Source organism: Polypterus senegalus, chromosome 2 (genome assembly GCF_016835505.1).
Source record: "Polypterus senegalus isolate Bchr_013 chromosome 2, ASM1683550v1, whole genome shotgun sequence".
Lineage (NCBI taxonomy): Eukaryota > Metazoa > Chordata > Cladistia > Polypteriformes > Polypteridae > Polypterus > Polypterus senegalus.
This window is the reverse complement of record NC_053155.1, coordinates 50,181,559-50,205,425: the sequence shown is the minus strand read 5'-3', so window position 1 is coordinate 50,205,425 and position 23,867 is coordinate 50,181,559. Positions and strand designations below refer to the sequence as shown.

The window sequence follows — 23,867 nt, the reverse complement described above, 5'->3', positions numbered from 1 at the left end:
TATCAATTCCTCTTGTCCTGACTGCTAGTGTGATTATGCCAGAATGCTGCACATATCCACACAAACATATGTTATCCTGAAAAGACCAGCCTCAGTGTGTCCACTAGTCAGTTATATGGTATATATATCTACATCAGGGTGATGACTGGCCTGTTGGTTACCTTTTACTTTTAGAATATATTTTAAATTTAAATTTGTTTCTTTTTTGTTCCACCATGTGACTATTCAGTTAGGTTTGTGGGAGTCAAATTAGGTATGGCATGGCTTCATGAAGATCAGAGGTAAGTTGTTTGCTTCTTATACAACAGCCTAGCAGTAACTAACCTGGTAGAAGAGCAGTCACCCCAACCGGGCTCTGATCATTAAGTTACCTGCACAAATAAGGATCTGCAGAACATTAGAGGGCCATCTCATTACTGGATGAGAATATCTGCCATTCACTGAAAGACTGATCACTCTAAAGTTATCACTGCCAATGGTGTGCTGCCACAGTTATAATTAATAAAACTCTTTGACCCTGGAGTACCAATAAGAGTACACCAATACTCTTTATATTTCTCCTGTGTTTTATGCATTGTTTTAAACATAACTTCATTGATTTACAATTAAAATTTGACAGATTTAGCATTTTCAAGGAATCCTTGAATATGATTTGACCACTTTTAAAATGATGCCTGCCTGTGTGTTTTTAAATGAGTGTATGCATGTATGTGTGAGTGTTTAGACATAATAAAAACAGAAACAAAATGGTACAGTTAACTGTTGAGATGGTGCCAAAGGAAGGTGACAAGATGTTGCTTTTGTCATGTTGTTTGTAATTTTTTCTTTATTATTTGAATTTAGAATTTATGCACTATGTTAATGTTTACTGCTGTTGTATATTACATGTCTCTTGTATATTGTAAAATTGCTTATGTTCTGGTGTTATTTTGTATGTGTGGGCTATAACACTGGCACAAATTTCTAGACATAGTGTCACCTAGCAGTAATTTACAAGCTCAGTTTCAAGGTCAAGTTATAAGTATTGCAAAATACTAAAAGACTATTGATTTTGAACAAATTCTCTCTAGTGGATTTTTCTCTACACACATAATGATTTTATATTTATTGTACACGTATACCTAAATACAAAATAAATGGAAGAAAAACAATATACTGTACATTCTTTCAAAATATTTTATTCCATGTAATAAAATTTGCCTGCAATATGTTACTGCTAAAATGACAGCTTTGTATATGGAAAGCCGCATGCTTGACATGTTATATTTTTGTCAATAACTTGTTATTGTGAGGATTTAATTTGTTCTTTTCCTATTGCTTGACTTATTTGAATTTTTTTTCTCCAATTTCCTTTAAAATGAATCTTCTTCATTGAGGGATTTATTGGTAGAACCTCTTTGCACTTGGTGTTAGGAGCATGTGAATTTTGTATTCTAGTTTTGACACATTTTTTAAAAAACTATGTTTTAAGCTAGATTTTTACATTTCTTATTTGGTTGGTGCCCCATGTCTTGTTCCATTTTTTTGTTTTGTAATTTCTTACTTTTGGAGTATTTAGTTTTATTGTTATTTCAATATTTAGTTTTCTCTTTGACAAATTCTTTCTTAATTCCTTTCCTCCCTTGGTTTAGCTTCTGACGGTCCTTTCCTTCTCCATATTCTTCATTCAAATACTTTTTTTATATTCTAGTCCAGTTAGTTAAATTAACTTTGTGTAATACTTTCTTTTTCTCTAGGATTTCTGTTTTTGTTTTATGACATTTCCTGTTTGCTCACTTATTATTAATTAAAAAAAATACTTTTGCTTTTCATTGTGTAAAATTAGCCTTTTAGCATTCATTATTTATTATAATGAGTCTAATTGAGTTTTTGATGATTATTCTCTTTTTCTGGCTCTTGTATAAAGGAGTGGGAAAAAATCTCACTTTCAGACCAAACTGCTTCAAAAAGTCGCATAATAAAAGTGTTGTCGCCGCTAAATCTGATTATCACCAGGCACACATGCCTATGGAATGTTAATGTTATTTGGTAAATTATATAGACCCATCATCCATCTGGAAGGTTGGATGTTCTGAATAGGCAACAGTTGATTTCCCATATTATTATGATCAGGGGCCTCATGCATAACGCTGTGCATAGAATTCACACTAAAACATGGCATAAGGACAAAAGCAGAAATGTGCGTACGCACAAAAAAATCCAGATGCATAAATCTATGTGTTCGCTAACTTCCGCGTTCTTCCGCTCCATAAATCCCAGTCAGCATGAAAAGTAACACACATGCACACGCCTGCTTCCCCACCCCAACTCCTCCCAGAATTACGGTGCTTTGAATATGCAAATCAATATAAATAGCCCTTAAGCTTAGTTTGTTGTGAAAAGGCAATGGCAAAAGCACGGGGGAAAACAGAAGAATTTCAGTGAATACCAAGTGGAGGCAAGGAAAAAGGTACTATTTGTTGGTTTAAACAGTGGTACAAACAACAAAAGGAAGTTGATCGAGAAACTCGAAAGCTCAAGTTCACAAAGTCGCACAGTGCCTGAAATAAAAAAGTTGTTACCCACTGTCTGAGTGTCATATGAAAGCTTATTAGGGTACAGAGAAAAAAAAAATATGGACACAGTGAGAAAAAAGCTCAAAATGTCAACTTTAATCTCAAAGTTTCCACTTTAATCACATAGTTTATTTTGTCATTAAAGTAGAACATCATAAATTTCATCTTTAAATCGTTTAATTTACTAGTTACTCAAATACCATCATAACTGAAGTAGCACGTTAAATGCTTTGTTTTGAATGTGTTCTTCTATGTGCTCTATGTGTGTGAATCACTATGTGCTTCTTAAACGTGCTTTCTCTTCCTCCGACTGGACACAGAACCCATTAAATTCTTGATTTTACAGCTCTCTGAATAATTAAAATACTGAGATGTACACATGATATCATTTTCATGATGATAGGAGTTAAAGCATGTTATTAAACATGGGAACATGGTGGCGCAGTGATAGTGACAAGCCGGCGCCCTGTCCAGAGATTGTTCCTGCACCATGACACACACACACACACACACAAAATGCTTGCTGCGCTGTGCGTGACCTTTGATGAAATATTTTATTACAGCAATACTGTCTCTTTCAAAAATAGGGACACAGTGACAAGAAAGCTAAAAATGTCAACTTTAATCTCAAAATTTCCACTATAATCATGTAGTTTATTTTGTCATTAAAGTAGAACACCATAAACTTCATCTCTAAATTGTTTAATTTACTAGTTTCACAAATACCATCGTAACTGAAGTAGCACGTTAGATGCTTTGTTTTGTATGTGTTCTTCTATGTGCTCTATGTGTGTAAATCACTATGTGCTTCTTAAACGGGCTTTCTCTTCCTCTGACAGGACACAGAATCCATTAAATTCATGATATTACAGCTCTGTGAATAATTTAAATACTGAGATGTATATTTGATATAATTTTCTTGATGATAGGACTTAAAGCATGTTATTAAACATGGGAACAGGGTGGCGCAATGATAGTGACGAGCCAGTGCCCTGTTCAGAAATTGCTCCTGCCCACCCCCCCGCAAAATGCTTGCTGCGTCGTACACGACCTTTGATTAAATAATTTATTGCAGCAGTACTGTCTCTTTCAAACGTACTAACCTCCAATTCCTGTCCTTCCTTTTCTTTCTCCAAATACCCAATCTCTGCACAATCAGCTCTGTAATACACATTAAGCCATCTGTAAGCTTTAAACGCCGATTCTTCAAAACTATTAAGGAACATTGAAATATCTTCGTAGTACATGTTTAATTTTTCTAGCTATCTATCCTTCCAGTGTCGTGCCATACCCCAGCAAGAATACAGTGCGAGGCAGGAGCAATCCCTGAACTATTTAAATAATGTTAACATTTTATCTGTATAGTATAATAAACATATTTTGCTGCATTTCATCCTAAAAATGATATTGTCATCATATGTAAATACACGCTTTATAAAGTGGCTCAGGTTGTGCAATATTATAACTGTATCACAAGTTTACAGTGCGGTGATTGTACTTATAAGTACAAACAGTTCTACAAGGAGCAATTGATGGACTGATTGAGTGCGTTTATAGTTCTTGGGATGAAACTGTTTCTGAACCACGAGGTCAATACAGGAAAAGCTCTAAAGCATTTTTTCAAACTTGTTTTTAAGGTTTTGATTTTCATTCTGCTTTTCCAATTGTTCTTGTTATTTGATTAATTATTTCTAATGCAGACACTAGTGGGTCTGACACTGAAGTAGTTGCAGGGTTTCAGCTTTCAGTGCTGTCTGCCCACATGCCTACTCAGTTCCCTGTTAAATGCCATTGGATATAACTAAAAGAGCAATGTCATCAGAACAACAACACAAGATCGCTAAGTATTTAAAAGTATGGCAAAATAATATGTTTATATAATATGCTTTTCTGACTGCAGAAAAAGAAGAGAAGACCGGTCAATTAAATTAGAAACATTAGAGGTTAAATGACTTATTGATTATGAAACAGGTTAAACCAAAAACTTGCAGCCCCCAGGACTTTGACTGTATGGGAGAAAGCCGGTGTATAGACATGAGAAAAAGTTACATTAAAAAGAGAGTGAAAGCAGCATTACTAAAGCACTTTTACTGGTTGCTGAATTACAATTTTTTTTTCTGGTAGTATGAAGATGTTTAAGTTAAATGTTATGTACTGAATCCAAGTCATGTCATTGATTTACTGTTAATTTGCATAATTCAATTTAATTCAATTAATAATATTAACAATTAATAATTTGTAATGCAGTATTAACAATTGTTAAATACTGCATTACAAATTACAGTTAAAAAAAACTTAAAATGTAACAACTAAATGCTGAAAATAAACACTCTGTGCAATCTGCCGAAAGACAATATACACAAGATGGTAATTCAATGTACAGTAAGTCAAAATGAGTTCCATTCCAAGAGTGCGTTCACTTTGTTCACAACTCCAGCAAACTCCTCCAAACTATTTATACATAAGAAAATGCTTTTAAAATGTAACATTTGTATTTTGTAAACTTATTTCTTGTGTATTTTAACAATAAACAACAGAAATTAGATTTTTGTTTCCATTTTTTTCCATCAGCTGATATTGATGTTTACACTATCAACTATCAGGTAGCCTACATATGCAGGCCTAACCTACATCTTCTCAGCTCCTAGCAAAAGCATATTTTTACTGTACAGTACACAAAAAAATACTTTAAAAGTTAATATTTGTATTTTTTGTTATAGATTTCTAGTGCATTTTAACAACAAACAACTGAAAGTAATTTTTTATTCCCATTGTTTTCCATCAGCTGATCTCAGTACAGCAGACTCACTTACCACTAGTGAATGAGCCTATGTGATTGTCTTCAGGCCGCCACACACAATGTGAGCAATCAGATGGTATCATCACTTGACAGCTACTGCACATCACTTAATATTGATGCCTGGTAAGTGTTGCGGTGAAGATTCATAGAAGGTTTTGAAGCGAAGAAAAAAAGGAAGTATCACAAAAAAAGTAGTTCCGGCACCAACTCCAGTTTGAGTGTATGAAAATAAAAACCCTTGCTAAGCCGTACTCCTGATAGGATGATCATATCTGAAAGTCATACATTAGAGTCGAGTAGGACAAGTCAACGAGAATAAACTCTTCATGGGGTCCGACCAATGGTCCCTATTATGCCTGCAGTCCACCACACTACTTGGTTTTGTATATGTTAACATGTTAATGTGGTTCTCTAAGTGAAGAAGAACTTACCCTTTCCAAATGTGTCCCTGTTGAACATGCTTAATTCCAGACATCTTGGGCAGGAAATTAAGCGTGTTAAGTCAATGTAAACAGAGATACAACCAAAAGCACAGCCACTTGTAGAGGATGTGCTCTACCTAGTGCCAGAATCTCAAACTAACTTACACATTGAATTTATTGGACATGCATGTTTGCATCTTTGAAAGTTTGTAACTTGAAGGTTCATGTGTAGGGGACATACTCTATAATCACAAAAGAAGACAGAACTGTGAACAAGTGCCTGCTCCAGGCCTTCCAAAGGGAACACCAACCACTTGCACAAAGGAGCCCACTCTGCTAAATGGGGAGATGGGCATAAATAAAGGTAACCAGCATTTCTGCTTTTAAAAACCTAGCAGCTCTTGAATCTTGGTTTGTCAAGTACTCACTACTGGTAACACAAATCATTTCTGTAAAGAAAAGGAAAACCATGCCACAATTGATAACTTTATATGTCCAAAAGAGTGTATCAAAATTGGCTCTGAGCTTATAGATAATTCACTGTGGTGATTTAAGATGTTGTTTTGTCTTGGTAGAGTAAAATATTACTCTGCTTTCCCCTTCTGTATCATTAATGTGTAGCCTTTGTCAGAATGCCTCCAAACTCTCAGACTTATCACTGTTTATAAGGTAGTGTACCATATAACTTCTACCCACTTTCCCTTCTACATTTATAACCTCAGACAATTAGGTGTAGTAAAAGACAAGCAGGAGTTAAGTTACACTTTAAATAATGTACAGTATTATTGATAATGTTCATACGTGAACACTGGCAACCATACAACCTGATAAATGTTGATGTTTAGTTTCAGGTGGCACACAGACTTGTAGTTACTTTAAATGTCTCTAGTTAAGGCATCATTTTTGGCCAGCTTTCTTCACAACAGGCCATGTGCCTGTCTCAATATGGCTGCCGAGTTGTGCTTCTCAGTGTGGTCTTTTTCAGTTCATGGTGTGGGAGATGCTCCTTCATCAGTTGGTATGAGAGAGAGAGAAAGGGAGGGGTAAAGCAACCAAACCCTTACACCAATAGGGTGTCATACTACAGAGTGACCTCTGATTCAGGCCAATCCCAAACAGCCATACTTCAGACCAATGGGGCACACAATAATACCTTTCACACCTGCCCCCAAAACCATTTGCTCAGCTGATGCTTGTCAGCTTGGTAGATTGGCTTTCCTTTGGGGGATTGAGAAAGTCCTGCAGAGAAACATTTACCAAACCTGTTTTAGGCTCTTCCCCCAACCCTGTCATAAAATTACAAGGACTCATTCTTAAAACGGGGAGGGGTTCTTAACCATGAAACCATTACTGTTCTTATCAATAATGTAACACTAATATTGCTTTGCTTTGTCTAAGTTACAAATAAAGACAAAATACAAAATCTCACACCACAACACTCCACCCCGATAAATCTTTTGTACATTGTCTTTATAATATAATTAAACAGTCTTAATTGTTTGAGGAGTCTACTGTACACCTTGTGTTTTGCGTTGCAGTGATTGCTTTTCTAGTGTTAAAAGTTGTGCATGACCATTTGTCCATTATATATCTACTATATTTCAAAGACAATCTGAAGAAATTGGATGCACTCCTGATGACTTGTATCTGCTCCGGCTTGCTTCATCTGTTTCTTTAGTTTTTTGCAGTCATCAGATCTGGTGGTTCAAAATGAGAACAAATCCAGACGTTCCATTAAACTAGTCCACTAAAATTTAAGTCTATTGTGTGAATTATTTTCCTAAGGTATGCTGGTTTTGTTTCTAAATGCTAATTAGACCACTGTCCCAAAACTACCCATTTAAGCATATGCAGCTGTACCATTAACTTCAAAATTTGAAAGGTAACATACCACAGGTGCCAGTACTTCTGCCCATATGACAGCACATGTGCCACTGCATAAACTGTTCACAAACCAACATTTGTGGCCCCTCTTCACGCATTTGGAGTTGACTTAGATGTCTCTTGTGGTTTTCTACCCAGGGTGTAACCACTGACTGCCATCAGCCTTTACCAGTATAGGTTGGCATCGCCACCATGAGACATCACAGCTACACAACTCTCATCCCCCTGTAGGCCATCTCAAGAATTGTTTGATCTCCATATGCATACTCACTGTGCTAAACACCTCCGTTCAGAATTGGCCCAATGGTCTTGTGCCTGCTGCAGGGCTTCCATGTTTTCCCAATTAGATTTTACCTAAGAATTGGAGCCCATATGACTTGAAACTGTACCAGCTGCACCTGCTCCACCAATTTCCCAAGTATACCTTTTCTTTAATAATAGAATTATATTAATTATATCAATTAATTAATACCTAGAATCTACACTTTGAAACACAAAATTAATGTCCTTATTTTTGGCATTCCTAACTGGTCTACTCAGTTTCCACCCCCTGGAATATAAATCTGTTGCAGTAATTAACAAACTTTTTTTTAAAGCATAGCTATTATGACTAGTCCTATTATTGCATGACTTTGGGGCTTTTTACTCACTTAAACCACAGTAAGTGTCTTTTTCTTGCTGTCTCTTCAGTTCTTTTTCATGTCTTTGTATTTAGTCTTTGCTTGTCATCTTTTCCTAGCTTCTTTATTCATTCTGCTATGTAGGCAGGTCTGCAAAGTGGAAGGTGAGAAAGCAGTTTCTATCCATATCATCTTCTTGGTTGTCAAACTGGTGCCTAAACTCAGCTTTGCTTCTGGGCATTCATTGGAACAGCTTGGCTACTAGTGCCACTCCGCTCCAATGTGCTAGTGGTAACTCAGTCTCCTGCATGGATTTTTTTTCTGCCAATTGCTTTCACTATTTATTACCTTCACCAACCCCATGTCCATAAAAACTGAAAATAGAAATAGCATTGTTGCAAAAAGTCATAAAATGGAAACAGTTAGAAAGAACTATTTTCCCTTTCCTGACTTCCATCACTATTCTTCCATTGTTTTGTCATTGACTGTGTGTCCTTTTTTTATAATATGGTAACTGCTACCTGAAAATGTGGGCTAAAACCTCTCCAAAATCCAAGTGCCAAATCTAGCATCTCTCCTAAAACTGACCTTTGTTCTTTGCTAACAACAACATTTTATTGCATGGAATTTCCCAGGCTGTCTTTGTAATGAACTGGTCAGTTAGGTTTCGAATTACTAAACCTAAGTGTGTGTGCTTTTTAATTAGTGACCAGCCTAGCAGTGCTGTTAAGACACTCATACCCCTGTGCATTCCTGACTTGCTGCCTGAGCTTGTAAACCTTTCTGCTGCACAATCCCCATCCTTTGTTCTTTTGCTTGTCCTGTTTCATTCAGAACAATTCCTAAACTGGTGCACTTTCTTTCCAACTGAGTCATTCTTGCACTAGCACTTTCAGGCCTTTCACACACACACAAATACATGAATTTCTTTTATTTCTACTTTTCCTTGTTTTACTTCCAAACTTTCTTCACCCAGTACCCATATTTTATTATCCAGTTGATGCCCTACAGTCAACAATGGTCATTCAAAATCACCAGCTTCTCTACTTTCTATCTGATTTCTTTTTCCTAAATGAAGTTTCAATGCAACACTGATTACATTTCCTTACAGTGGCAAAATATCTATTAGCTTTGCATGTTCTTTAAATACTGGACAGACCTCTGAATTACCTGGAGGTTGCAGTGGAGAATAATGGAAGGAAACACCCTTGGTGTTTTTCCTTTCTTTCATCCCTTTCCTTTTGCTCACACTCACATCCCCACTCTTTATCTGAGCTCTCATCAGTCTCAGGCACATCACCCACCCATGTTTTATGGTTCCAGTCAGATCCCATTACTACTGCCCTGACTTTTACCATGGGCAGTTTACACTCCTTTTTTCCCCTGCTTTCTCTGCTTTAGCAGTGGGTGTTCTACATGCTAGTACTTTACATTTTTCTTGCCAACTGCTGAATCTCTCAGAACTTAAACATTCACACAACATTCAACTTTGACTTTCAGTCATTTTGCTATACTGATCTTTCTTATTACCAATAATACAAGATAATAAACCTCTTATAATAGCAGCTGTCTTCTTTATACCCGATCTCTGGTTTCCTTCTTTAAATCCTTCCAGTCCCCTCTCATTTTGTGGCATGCTCAGCTCAGCTTCTGCTTTCTCTACCTGCACTACAGGTTTCCATTTCTTAGCTTTAGCCTGCTTGCCTCTGCTGCTCCACTGGAAGATGACTAACTTTAACCCTTAAACCGCCAAATACTTTTTTGCTGCTGTTTTTAAGGAAACATCACAATACACCAAGAAAAAGTGACATTTTAATGGAACACATGCAAAGAGCATCACAATTACTGCAATACTGATTATTTTACAGACTGCCAATGAACTGTAAAAAATATAACTGACTGCACACAAGCACACAGAGGCCAACACTGATGCTTGCAGGCTAGTCTAGTGCAGCGGATGAATCCCAGGGACAGTTATGCTGATTCACTAGGGGCCTGCTCAACAAATGTATGGCACTGACTGATCAGCTTCAGTGTACTGGCAAATTGCACTGGGAACCGACTATAGTCGGTTGCGGCATTCAACGAATGTATGTCGCCAAAAAAACTTGGCTCCAGTGTTCTGACAAATTGCACTGAGAACCGATGATAAGCGGTTGCAGCGTTAAACAAATGTACGTCGTTGAATATACTCGGCTCCGGCGTGCTGGCAAATTGCACTGGGAACCGACTATAGTACAGTCTAATACAGTTTGCCAATTTTATTATGGGTTGGCCTAAGGTTGCCCCTGTAAGCAAACATACACATACATATACAAAGATCCTAAAAAAATAAGTGCTGTATGAAAGATGCATGCATGTCCAATCACTCCTTAGCACTTTAATTAGGGACTCACTATCACCAGCAATAACAAACATGCGGGTGTCCTTGTGACACACATGAAGTCGCAACACGTTTTTGTTTATATACTGTACCTTTCACCAGCCAAACAAAGTTTTACTTCTACCGCATTTGTACACTCACACATACATTAAAACAGTATTTGCAAACAGGGTGCAAAACATGGTTACCCCAAAATCCTGCCGACCACACCAATTGTATTGTCTTGAAAGAGTATAAATTTATAAAATATTTATCAACTTATATACATCACTTTCATAAACACCATAAGCAAAAGCGAGAAAAAAAAAACATATGAAATGTTTCTTTAATTGAAGTAAGAATGATAAATTTTTTAGTCTTTTTCAGCATTATTGATTTTGTGTAATTAGTAATAAAAATAATGTTTGTACTGATGAATATTTTAATCAAAACATTTAGAGACATATTTTAAAATATATTAATGTTGAGTGTGTTTTAAAAATCTACATACAAAAAAAAGAAGAAACCAGTAAAGACAGTAAGTTTTTACATGCCTGACAATTTTTAGTCTGACATCTGAGAGCAATACACATTAGATTTTACTATGTGGTAGCTTGCTGAGCATTTTTAGTTTCAAAAGTTTCTATGAAGACTCTGAACCACAAGCTGGTGTTAAAATTCTGCAGTTCTTGCATAGATGGTGTGGTCATAGAGTTTATATACACTTAACGCAATTTTTTCCATTCCTGGTCAGCAGGTACGGCACTATCTGCCTCAATAGTGTTCTGGTTTTTGAAGAAGTGCACGTATAAATAAAACCTTTAAAGAAGTAGATGAAGTAACTGATAACCACAATTCTTGTTAAGTAGACCATCTGAACCACCAGCTAAAAAGTCATATTCAGGTTTACTGTCAAAATTATATTCTAACTTAAGTGCTTCCAAAAACCTAATGACAGTAGTATAAAATGATTGTACAAACCAACAAATGAATACCATGTATTAAATACAACAATAGATATCACATGTACAGAATAAATATTAGGCATACGCATGCAGTTATCAGTACAAGTAACTCTATGACCTGACTATAAAAAATGTCTTTGTATCTTCTGGGCAGAACAAAGGAGGGAGACAAGTTAATGTGTGTTTTCATTGGGGTGGAAGGACCAGGGGCCTCATGTATAAACGGTGCCTACGCACAGAAATATTGCGTAAGAACTTTTCCACGTTCAAATCGCGATATATAATCGCGATGTATAAAACCTACACTTGGCGTAAAGCCACGCACTTTTTCATGGTACCTCATACCTTGTCGTACGCAAAGTTCTCCGCTCGTGTTTTTAGACTGGCGGCACCCAGCATCAAAGCAGTGCTACTGTTCCTGTGTGGTTACACCTTATTTTCCTGACGCGGCTTTATAAATACACTGAAACTAACCGCATATTGTTGATTGGTGTAACGCATCTGATTGTAATTAACTTGTAACAATATAATGGTCCAGGGAATAGCCATAGTATTCCAAATACCATAACTGCTTTAGTGTTGTTACTCTCACTTCTCCTTCTTTTTCTTCTTTCAGCTCCTCCCATTAGGAGTTGCCACAGCGGATCATCTTTTTCCATATTACTCTCACTGCACCACTCGGAGTATTTATATCACTGTATCTGAGTGTGAAACACAGCAGCAGCTGATTGGAAAGAGAATTATCGGTATACAGTTTCATGGACACGCTGTCTCAGCCACTGCAAAACGTTTTAAAGCCTTTCCTGTACAGACCTAGCGGTTCAGAAACAGTTTCATCCCAAGAACTTTAAATGCACTCAATCAATTGCTCCTTGTAGAACTGTTTGTACTTATAAGTACAATCACCCCACTGTAAACTTGCTTTATACTTATAATATCACACAACCTGAGCCACTTTATAAAGCACGTATTTACATATGATGACGATATCATTTTTAAGGTGAAATGCAGCAAAATATGTCTATTAAATTATAAAGATAAAGCTTTAAACTTCATTTAAATAATCTATATTCTTCACTAGGAGTGTCGTTAAGGACAGAATAATTAAACATGTACTACGAAGAGCCGGTTTAAGAAGCAAGTAGTGATTCACACACATAGGCACAAAGAAGATCAAATACAAAACAAAGCATTTAACGTGCTACTTTAATTACGATCTGATTTGAGAAACTGGTTAATTAAACAATTTTAAGATGAAGTTTATGATGTTCTACTTTAATGACAAAATAAATTACGTGATTAAAGTGGAAATGTCGAGATTGAAGTTGACATTTTGTGCTTTTTCCCCACTGTGTGCCTTTTTTTCTCTGTACCCTAATAAGCTTTCATATGACACTCAGACAGTGGGCTGCAACTCGGCTTTTCACGGCGACTTTGATATGTGACTTCTTTTTTATTTCCGGCACTGTGCGATTTTGTGAACGTGAGCTTTCAAGTTTCTCCAACACGCTATGTCACTCGATCAACTTCCTTTTGTTGATTATGCCACGGTTTATTTGAACAAATACAGTAGTATGTTTTTCCTTTGCCTCCACTTGGTATTCGCTGAAATTCTTCTATTTTCCTCTGTGCTTTTCCCATTGTCTTTTCACAGAAGGCTGAATTTAAGGGCGATTTATATTGATTTGCATATTCAAAGAGGCGTAATTCTGAGAGGAGTTGGGGCGTTACATAATGCGCGTGCACGAGCGTTACTTTTCACGCTGATCGGGATTTATGTAGCGGAAGAATGTGGCAGTTGGAGTACGCACAGATTCCTACATCTGGATTTTTCTGTGTGTAAGCACATTTCGGCTTTTGTGCTTCCGCCATGTTATAGTGCGAGTTCTACGCACGGCGTTATACATGAGGCCCCAGGAGATTGGACAGACAATATAATAAATCAAAACAAAGTCAAAAGGCTATAAGTTTAAAATAAAACCAAAACTAACAAGCCAAAAATGCCAGTAGATGTAGAAATCTCAGTAACCCACAGTAATTCATTAGCCATAAAGTTCTTTTGTAGATTACTAACACCACAATCATTTGTATTTGTATTCAATCCAAAATATTCGACTCTAGAGGTCAGATCCAGAAAATAAGACTATATAATCCTGGATCTCCAATGAATCCTAGTTTATAATAGCACAATTTTGCACCAATGGATTAGACAGTACCAACACATTACATTTCAGTCGTCTCACGCCATCCCAGATACATTGATCTGGATTATTACACATTCATGCCATTATTTACAAGCCTGTGGAGCACTAAACAGCTAATCAACCACAGACTACAAGGGAACAACCTTCATTACAGCAGAGCATATGGTGCTGGTGGTAGTACATGAACATTATCAACATATCCTTCAAAAGAGTAGCAACATAGTAGTAGCAGCTGCCAAGGAAAGGGAGAAGCATGGAGGAGTATTACTGACCGAGTAGACAAACATATCACTATAATAGGTTTGTATAGTAAATTATTGAATATAACTGATGATTTTACCTTACATGAAATATTATAGGCCCTGAACTAAGTATAGTATTCCATTTTTTCAAACAAGTTAGTTGATTATTGTGAGTTTATTATATAATGCAGTGGTGATTATCATAGAGAGCTGGTAGATTAAAAATTATAATGTAAACAGAACTGAAGAAACATGCAACAAAGCCCATATTGACAATTTCACCCTAAGTCTGTTGCTTGTGCTATCTAAAATAAATTAAAACAACTGTTGTCGTCATTGATGCTCTGTGATTTGAGATGTGTGTTCCATCCACACAGCCAGTTGCATAGGGAAATCCTGTAATACAATAATTGATTAAGCAAATCAGATTTGTTAAAAGCAAGGAATGAAATCTAGTGGAATAACCATCTGTTGGTATGAATACAGCTACACATGCCAAAAAGCAAGCTGACTACATAAGTAAAAGCAAGAAGGAAAATGGGAACTAAACTAATAATCCAGAGTGCTATAGACAATGGAAAAAGCCATCAGCCAAGTGAATTACAATACAATTCACAAATCATATTACCACTATATTCTGTTACAGTACGCAAATAGAAAATGCATTGTGACGGATGGCTGGGGCCCATGCCCGGCTTGGACGCCCCTTTGGCACTGAATCTGGGGTAGCTGCCATGGGAAGCTCATTACGTTCCCCAGAACACTTGGAGGCAGCCAAGGAGCTGAACGACTTAACGAGCCTGTCTGGGCTGTGATGCAGCCTAATTAGGCTAATTACCACCTGGAGCACTTCGGGGTGGGCTATAAAAGAAGCCTACAGACACTAATCAGGGCACCAGAGTTGGGAGGAGGACGACGACAAAGCTGCTGCTTCTGCTGCTTCTGCTGCTTCTGCTGCTTCTGCTGCTTCTGCTGCTTCTGCTGCTTCTGCTGCTTCTGCTGCTTCTGCTGCTTCTGCTGCTTCTGCTGCTTCTGCTGCTTCTGCTGCTTCTGCTGCTTCTGCTGCTTCTGCTGCTTCTGCTGCCGCAAAGAAAAATAAATAGTTTAATTTTACGCGTGCCTCCGTGTCCAGTCTGTGTCGGGCCAGGCGCCTATACAGCACCTTTTCACAGTATTAATAAGCATATTAATTAATTAAGGAAAAGGAGACTCGTCAGAGGTTATTCTTTAAAAAGTGAGGGAGTGTGCAGATGGGGTGAAGGTATTGATTGTTGTTTTAGGAAAGGGCACAACATTTTCAACATTTCATCGGCTTTTTCTTCGTCAGAAATAGTCCAGAATCCTGGGATCAGCATTTCCAACAATTTACAACATTTGATCTTATGTTTGAATGCTCTGCTCCTTAACTTATTGATGCTGCACAGCATTAATCCTTCATGTTAAACTTCCCATCTGACAGGTTAATTTCAGGACATTGGTTGCCCCAGTAACTGAGCTAGGTTTTGTCAGATCTATCTTTCTGAAACAAATCAGTTCTGAGCCTGTTCCAAACACCTGGATTAACAAATTATCCACATCTTTGACCTCACAAACCATATAATTTTGGCTTAATCAGTACTAGAAGTACTAGAAGCAAAGGTTTGGCTAAATACAAGTTTTCTAGAATAGAATTAGCTAGATTTCCTTTAATCCCAATTTACTTTAACTGGGTTTCACACTAATCCTGCTTTCTGGAACAGACCCCAGGAAAAGAACATTGTGTACTGTACCTTTTGGGTTGTATGATCACAGTGAGCTTCCTTGTGTCGTGTGATGGCAACTGGAATAAGTTGGTAACTGCAAAATGGCTGCCCATGTGGAAAAAAAACTAAGTAGTGGTGGAAAGTAATAATAAAATGTAAATAATGAAATGAACTGATAACATCAATGAAACCATCTAAAGGTATTTAAATATGTTCAAGTAGGGAAGCAATACCAAAATACCAAAAGTCATTACACTGTTCTGTGTAGCTGAGGTCTTTAACAATATTTGTTGTATTCCTGAAAAAATGTGTGTGATATATGTCCAGCAAAGGCCTTAGCTGTGCATCAGTAGTATTTTGTACTGTCTTCTCCACCAGAGCGGTGAATTCCTCAGCTAAGCATGTGTCATACTAGTACGTTATGCAGACAGTGAGAACAGATAATACTGTGAACTATGAAGGATTTTGACAACATGGTGGAGACATAATGGATTCTCAGAACTGTGCTTACATCAGATCTTAAGTTAGAATATCTCGGGGAAATATGAAGATGCAAACCTGCACAGCATCTGTGTTTGTATTATTGGGAGTATGTGCCTGTAAATGAAAAGGTGCTGGGTTTTTCAAGCATTAAGAAAGTTTCTTTTTCAGAAGACTAATCTCTTTTCCGTATGCCATCTCAATTTTCTTAGCAATCTAGACTATGATGGTAGTGACATCAGCAAATTGGATAATGGAGTAGGAGTTGTATTGGTCCATAAAGTCATAATAAACAGGATTTACAGCAGTGGATTGCAGTGGATTCAGCACACTACCCAATGATGTATCTGTGTTGAACAACAGTGTGGAGGATGTGATGCTAACAAACCACACATGCTATTTATGAAATCCAAAATCAAGTTGGTCAAGAATGGTACCAAGTTGCAAGTCTAGAAGCTAGATGATTGGCTTTGACGCTACCACAGTGTTAAATGCTAATCTGTAGACTGTGAATAGTACTCAGGCATAGCATGGCAACACATTATCAGTTTTTCTCTCTGTTAAAATAAAGCAGACCATCATTTTTGAAGTCAGAGACCAAGGATGGTATAACCAAAAGGTTTAAGAAATTCTTTAACACTAAATATTTTTTCTAACGTGGTATTTTTTCTCACATAGTCTTGTCACCTTTATCCATAACTATTTTTAAATAAACAATGACAAAGTAAGAAGCTCAAAACCACACCAAGAAAATTCCATTCCCTTCATGTTACTAACTGGCCAATGAAGAACAGCATTGTTATGCATTGCAGTCCAGTGTACAAGCCCTAATAAAACATCAAGGGTAGTTAAATATAATGTACATACATTTAAAATAATAAAAGAGGCAGGTGCATGTGTAGATGGAACATGATAGGCTGAGCAGTAGCCTTTTTTAGACAAATTTGGGGTGGAAAGTTGACTTTTCATCAGACTCTCCCTAATCTTGAAATTGACTTCCCTTTCCTGATACATTGTAGGACCAAGCACACACTTGAATTTCTCACAGGAAATCAAGCTACGTTTGCCATATTATATGACAGAAAAATGTCTAGCAGCAGTAGAACATTTGAAGACTAGAAAAATATACTATTCATATATTCTTTATTACAGTGTCTATAAACAGTATTTTAATGTAATATGAAATTGAGTCACAGTGGAATTATTTTGGCTTTTTGATTCTGATCAGCACAAACAGACTCTTTTTAATGTAGTGAAAACAAAGTGATTTAAATCAATTACAAATATAAAACACAAAGGACTTGCTTGTGTAACTATTTACTGTCTTCAAATTAGTATTTAGTACACCAAATGCACCTTTCGCAGCCATGACAGTCTTGAGTCTGTTTGTACAGGTCTCTTTCTATCAGCTTTGCACATCTGAACACTAATTTTTTCCCATTATTCTTTGCAAAAATGATAAAGGTCTGTCAGGTTGTGTATGAACAGTCTTTTTCAACTCCAGCCATAAATTCTCAATTGAATGAATATCCAGGTCCATACAAGTATTTATCAAGCGTTTCAGAATTAACCCTAGCAATTACAGTAGGATAAGAATTTGTCCTACCTTGGAGTTAGACATGAGAAGTATTTATGAAACGTCCTAATCCTAGTCCCAGTTAAGAGTAGGAATTCAAATTTGAGAATGAATGACATCATGATTATATGGTGCCCCTTGATGTCAATTACCATTTGTGATGGTGTTTTGTAGTTTTCTGATACTAATGTTAAGGCTTCACCACAGTAGTAATAATAATACATCACAGACAGTAATAATAATAATATTTAAAGTAGGAGGGAAAAAAAGAAGAAAGAAGGTAGGATACTGAGCTCAACAGCAAGTAATTGTTGCCACTAGATTGCAACAATGTCAAGAATAATACAGTAACATACATCTAGAGGAAAAGACCAAGACATACACATTAAATGGGAGCTAAGCACAATAACGGGCATGTTTATTTAACAAAGAATAATCCACACGTGTACTTTCAGAAGAATCCCCTTCCCACTGTTATGGCCACAGTAAGTACTTCATGAAGTGCTCTGTTCGTCTTTCACTGTACCCTGCTGTGACCCTCTCTCTGATCCCCCTCTTATTTTCTGCAAGGTTCTATTTATCTAAAGGCTGGGAGTCATTGCCTGCCTTCCTGAACCTTCTTGGGCTTGTAAAATGTAAGAAGAATGTTTCAATGGTCTATGAAATGCAGAGCTCAGTACCTGTGTGATATTTCACTGTCAGTCACCCATCCAGCCCCATCTACCTTCAGCGAAATATGCTGGCTACCACAGTACAGTTTGCATTCATAACCAACTGTATGTTGATACTGTGCTATCACCTGTGATTGACATATGCATGCTCATCCACACTTGGGGCAATGAACTCAATGCTAATTTGCATGAATGCATTTTGCTTTAATAATAACTTACATTGAGCTGTGGAGAAACGTATTAACTGCATATTGCCCCAACGTGTTGTAAGGGCATTCAAAGTTTGGTGAAAGGAAGACAAGAAAAAAAAACTCCCAAAAAAGACCATGTAGCAAACAAAAAAATGTAAGAAATCTTGGGAAAGGCAATTTAGAGATTGTTTGCTGTGTTGTGTCTTGATAGTGGCTTTCAGCCAAACACATCAGTAGTCACCACTCATCAATTTTCATTCAGGATCGTTCCTTAATGGAACATTAAGTATAGCAAACTATATCGAATCAGTAGGTGGTAGTTTGTTACACAAATCTGTTCAATAAACTAATTGAAATAATTTAATATACTTAGCCAAACAATTATTAAAGCTGTTTCTCTAAATTACAATTATTTACTTAGTTATTTCTGCTTTATAGAAAAATATTTTATAGCTTGAAGGGATTATTATAAATTGTGTTTAATATGCAGTATCAGGGATGCCAGGGGCAACGACCTGGCCGGGACGCCTTGAGGGACCGGAAGAGGTTCTACGCCCACCCTAGATCACGTGGGGGCCGCCATCCTGATTGCATTGGGGGCCACGGGTAGAGGGCTTGGAAGCCCAACCCTGTAGGGACCCATGGTCACCGCCGGGGGCACCCCAATGCCTTGGGGACCCTGGACCTCAGCACTTCCGCCACACCAGGAAGTGCTGGGGGGAAGAGGAGAAGGGACACCCGGAGAGCTTCCGGGAGAATAGCTGGCACTTCCGCCACACTGGGGCGTGTCCAAGGAGGAGTGCCAGGAAACACCTGGAGCCTATCCGGGGTGAAATAAAAGGGGCCGTCTCCCTTCATTTGAGGCTGGAGTCGGGTGGAAGTAGGACAAAGCAGGAGAGAGAGTGGAGGCGGCCCAAAGTGGAAGGCATTGTGTGGCCAGGACTGTGTTTGGGGTTTGTGTGCACTGACTTTATTCTGTGTGAATAGTATTGTAAATAAACATGTGGTGGTGATGAACAACATGTCCGCCTATCTGTGTCCGGGCCGCGACCACAGCAGTAAGTTTTGATTAAACATTTTAATCGTTTGATTAAATTTTTTTAGTTGAACAGCAGCCCTAATAAAAATATAAAATAAGCAACTACAAATACTACAAAAATATATCCAGAAGAATTTAAAAAGTGTTTCTATATTGCATTTTCTGTTTAAGGTGTATGTCCAGTTAGTGAAACCTAGAATATTCCGACAAAAAATATAAAGCTATTAAAAGAGTCTTTATATGAACATTTTCTGCTTTATGAATATCTGTATTAGGAAAGAGCATAAGAAAACATGCCTTAATAGTTTCCTTATTTAATAAGCGTAAAATAATTAAATATCTTTTATAACACATTTAGATGAATTTACTGGCAGTTAATATCTTTAGACTGTTTCCATCAAGGTATTAAGTAGTGCGCCTAGCATTGTTTCTTCAAATGATCTAATGTTATTCTGAGTAATGAACTGCTGCAGGCCGTCCTCGTCTAAAAAAGACAATTAGATCCTGCAGCTTTAGCCAATTTTCGCCCAATTTCCCAACTGCCATTTCTGGCTAAAGTTCTAGAAAGAATTATTTATAATCAATTGGTCGATCACCTTAACTCCAATAATTTATTTGAGATCTACCACAATCTGGGTTTAGGCTTTATCATGGTGTTGAAACGGCCCTCCTGAAAGTATGCAACAACATCTCTACGATTACTGACTCAGGTGACACGGCAGTCCTCATCCTCCTTGACCTGTCCGCTGCTTTTGACACTATTGACCATGAGATATTGCTGATTTGACTTGAACATCTTGTTGGGCTTAAACGGGCTGCTCTTAACTGGCTCTGGTCATATTTAACTGGTAGACACTTTTCAGTGACTTTAAATTCCTGATACGCAGGTTACAGTTGGTCCAGAATGCTGCCGCTTTCTGGTTGGGGCAAGAAAGTATGACTCTGTTTCTCCTATTTTAGCTTCTTTTTACTGGCTGCCTGTCAGTTTTCGAATTGATTTTAAAATCTTGTTGCTAGTTTTTAAATCTTTACATGGGCTTGCTCCTGCCTATTTATCTGAATTATGTGCTTTACACCAGCCACCCAGAGTACTTAGATCTTCTGATCAGTTGTCTCTTGTTGTCCCTCATACCAAGTGTAAAACTAAGGGGGGCAGAGCATTTGCAGCTGCTGCTCCTCGCCTGTGGAACTCTTCACCTCATCACATAAAGGAGTCGTCTACAATTGAACTGTTCAAAACAAGATTAAAGACTCATTTCTATTCACTTGCTTTCTGTGGTCTTCAGTAATACTGATGGTTCCCTCATTGTGATTATATAACATTACTTCTATTTATTATGTATTTTATTTATGTTCATATATTTTATTTCTATTTGTTATTTGTATTTGTTTTGCTTTCTTATATTCTATTATTGTAAAGCACTTTGGCCACAGCATTCCTATGTTGTTTTAAATGTGGTATATAAATAATTTGACATTGACATTGCTCTAAAGTGAGACTGAAGTGGGCCTATACACCTATTAATAAGTTTTCTTTTTAGACAGACAGGATTGCAGTCAACAACCCAGTAGCTTACTGAAAAAAGTGCTTATCTGTAGTCTGTCAGCCAGTGCAAAACTCTAGTAAGAACTTGTAAGCAACTCTGACTAAAGATTGCGCACTTTGATATTATTTAGTTTACCTAAATTTTAAGTATCAAATAATCATGCCCATTCCATGCCAGAATATTTAAATTCAACCTATTCCTTCTTATCAGTCATGTGTATCAAGGTTGATGTGTATTAGACTGGTGAAACTTTGCCTCAAAACAAGACTATTCAGAGAGCAGTCCAGCTTTAAACACAATGGTATCACCCAAATGTAAAATGAAAAACATTCTAGGTTTTTTTCTCATAAGCACACAAATTTAAATTATCTTAAAATAAAAGAAATACTACAGGTAAGATTTTCAGCTACTCAAAAAGCTCACTAAGTACATTTAGAAGAATTCTGTGCAACATATGAAACAGACGTATCCACAAACACAAATGCTCTACAGCCTGAACTGAAAGTCTTCTTACTTATTATCTGTAGGTGAGAGGATGGATGATAACATATTGGAAAGAGCACCATGTGCTTTGTCTGACCATCACATTAATCATACCATTTTACTTATGACAGGTTCCACTGAGCACATACTTGTCTGTCTTAAACCGATATGTTGAAAATAAAACAAATGAAATGCATACAAAAGTAGGCTTAGGATAATGAACCCCAAGCCTGCTTATGTCCTAGACCTATCTCTGGGACCAGGCAGGTACTGCTCAAGCCTCATTCACATATCATCTTTATCAAAAGTTTGGTATTGTCTCTAATGTAGATCTACATTCTTCTTTGAACACATATAGAAATGTTTGCACACTTATTAAAAACTCTGAAAACAAACATAGTCCCCCACCCAGATTGCTTCCTTGTTTACTTCTTTGAATTCTGGTTTGAATGTTAATTTCTGCCGGTCAGCTGTCTATACATTCATTGCTCAGTTTTACAATAAAGAAATACATAGCCTGAAGAGGTAATGATAATAATGATACTCTCAAGGCTACTTAATCCAATTTAGGGTCTTGAGACCCTATTATGGCAACACTGGGCACAAAGCAGCAATCTGTCTATAATGCCAGTTCATCACAGAATTCACTTATCCACACGTCCACTCACACCAAGAAAGGGCTAAGTTGGAACCTAACCAACATGGCTCCAGGGATTTGAGATGAAATCTATACAGAAACAGGTAGAATATGTAAATTCCAAAATTACAGGCTTCTCAAGTTGAAACTAGGATACTGGATCCATGTGGCAGTATCTGAGCACTGCACTACAATAACAAAAATAATTTTCACAAGATCTTGCATTTTCAATTTTCTTTCATAAAATGGTTTAGGATGTTTCAAAACTATTTCATTTTTGGGTTAACTTTTTGATCTACATATATATATATATATATATATATATATATATATATATATATATATATATATATATATATATATATATATATATATATATAATGTGTGTGTGTGTGTGTGTATATATATATAAAAACACAAGGCAATCATTTTAGAAGGAAAAGTATCTGCTAATAATCAAACAGGATCAACAACGCTTCACTCCTCCATTAATACCCGGTGGTTTCTCACAAGTGAATACTGCAAAAGAATGATTTTAATGAAATGAACCTGTCTCTTTATTTATTGTAAAGTTTGTAAAAATTATTTGGGGTGTACCAAAAAGGCAAAATAAGTGATCAATTGAGTGATATCAGATTTAGCAACATTATAAATACTGCAGCTTTAGAACAAGATAGACATAGGAAAACAGTTATTTTACTGAAACATACACATACATGTGCTTATTCATCTCATATATTTGTACAATAATTATTCAAACTTCCTCCTTACCTTCACCATGTAATGTCCACAATAATACACATGTCACAACGGCTTTATTTGGAAACATTTCATCTGATTATTTGTCTTGCGCTGGTGAATATTGACTACTGCCAACAGCAAAGATTTTTGTTATCTTGTGGCTTCTTGAATCTACGTCACACTTGCACACGTGTGAAAGGCTTTTACTCTGCAGGATGTGGAGTAGTTTGATGCTTAACATTTCTTTATTCCTTACGACTAAAAATGTAATTTTCTTTTTGAAATATGCAGATGTTACATTACTATAAATCTTATTAGATATCCACTTACCAAAGTGTGATTAAACATGTGTAAGAGAGCTGATAGTTCATTGTTTCATGAAGAGCATTAACCTTTCTGTAGTCACTCCACATTGCTAAGGGGGGATGGGGCCCTGCATCAAAGACAGCCATTTCATGTTAATGTAGAATTTCTCTTTTCAGTTAAATCATATGCTTCTTGACCTATATACCATTTACTAGTTTCTAATTAATTTACAGCTTCTTAAACTGACGCAGGACCATTTTTTGTTTAATGTCACAGCTATGCTTGAAATTAGAAAGCAATCTTTGAGGTTATCTGAACTAAAAAGGTATGAGAAGTATTAGACTTTACACATATGCTGTCTGGCATGGGGTTGTAATAATTTTACCAAGATATTTTCTGA

The 23,867-nt window shown here is 36.8% G+C and overlaps 1 protein-coding gene across 1 annotated transcript in view; it reads right to left on the bottom strand.

Annotated features, from left to right (window-relative positions):
- LOC120522892 overlaps positions 1-23,286 on the bottom strand; it is a 57,428-nt gene extending 34,142 nt beyond the window's left edge. The window contains exon 1 of the mRNA XM_039743656.1: positions 23,192-23,286. Coding sequence (XP_039599590.1) covers positions 23,192-23,249 — 58 coding nt within the window. The 5' untranslated portion in view covers positions 23,250-23,286. The remainder of the gene's footprint in view (positions 1-23,191) is intronic.
- Positions 23,287-23,867: the final 581 nt, after the last annotated feature.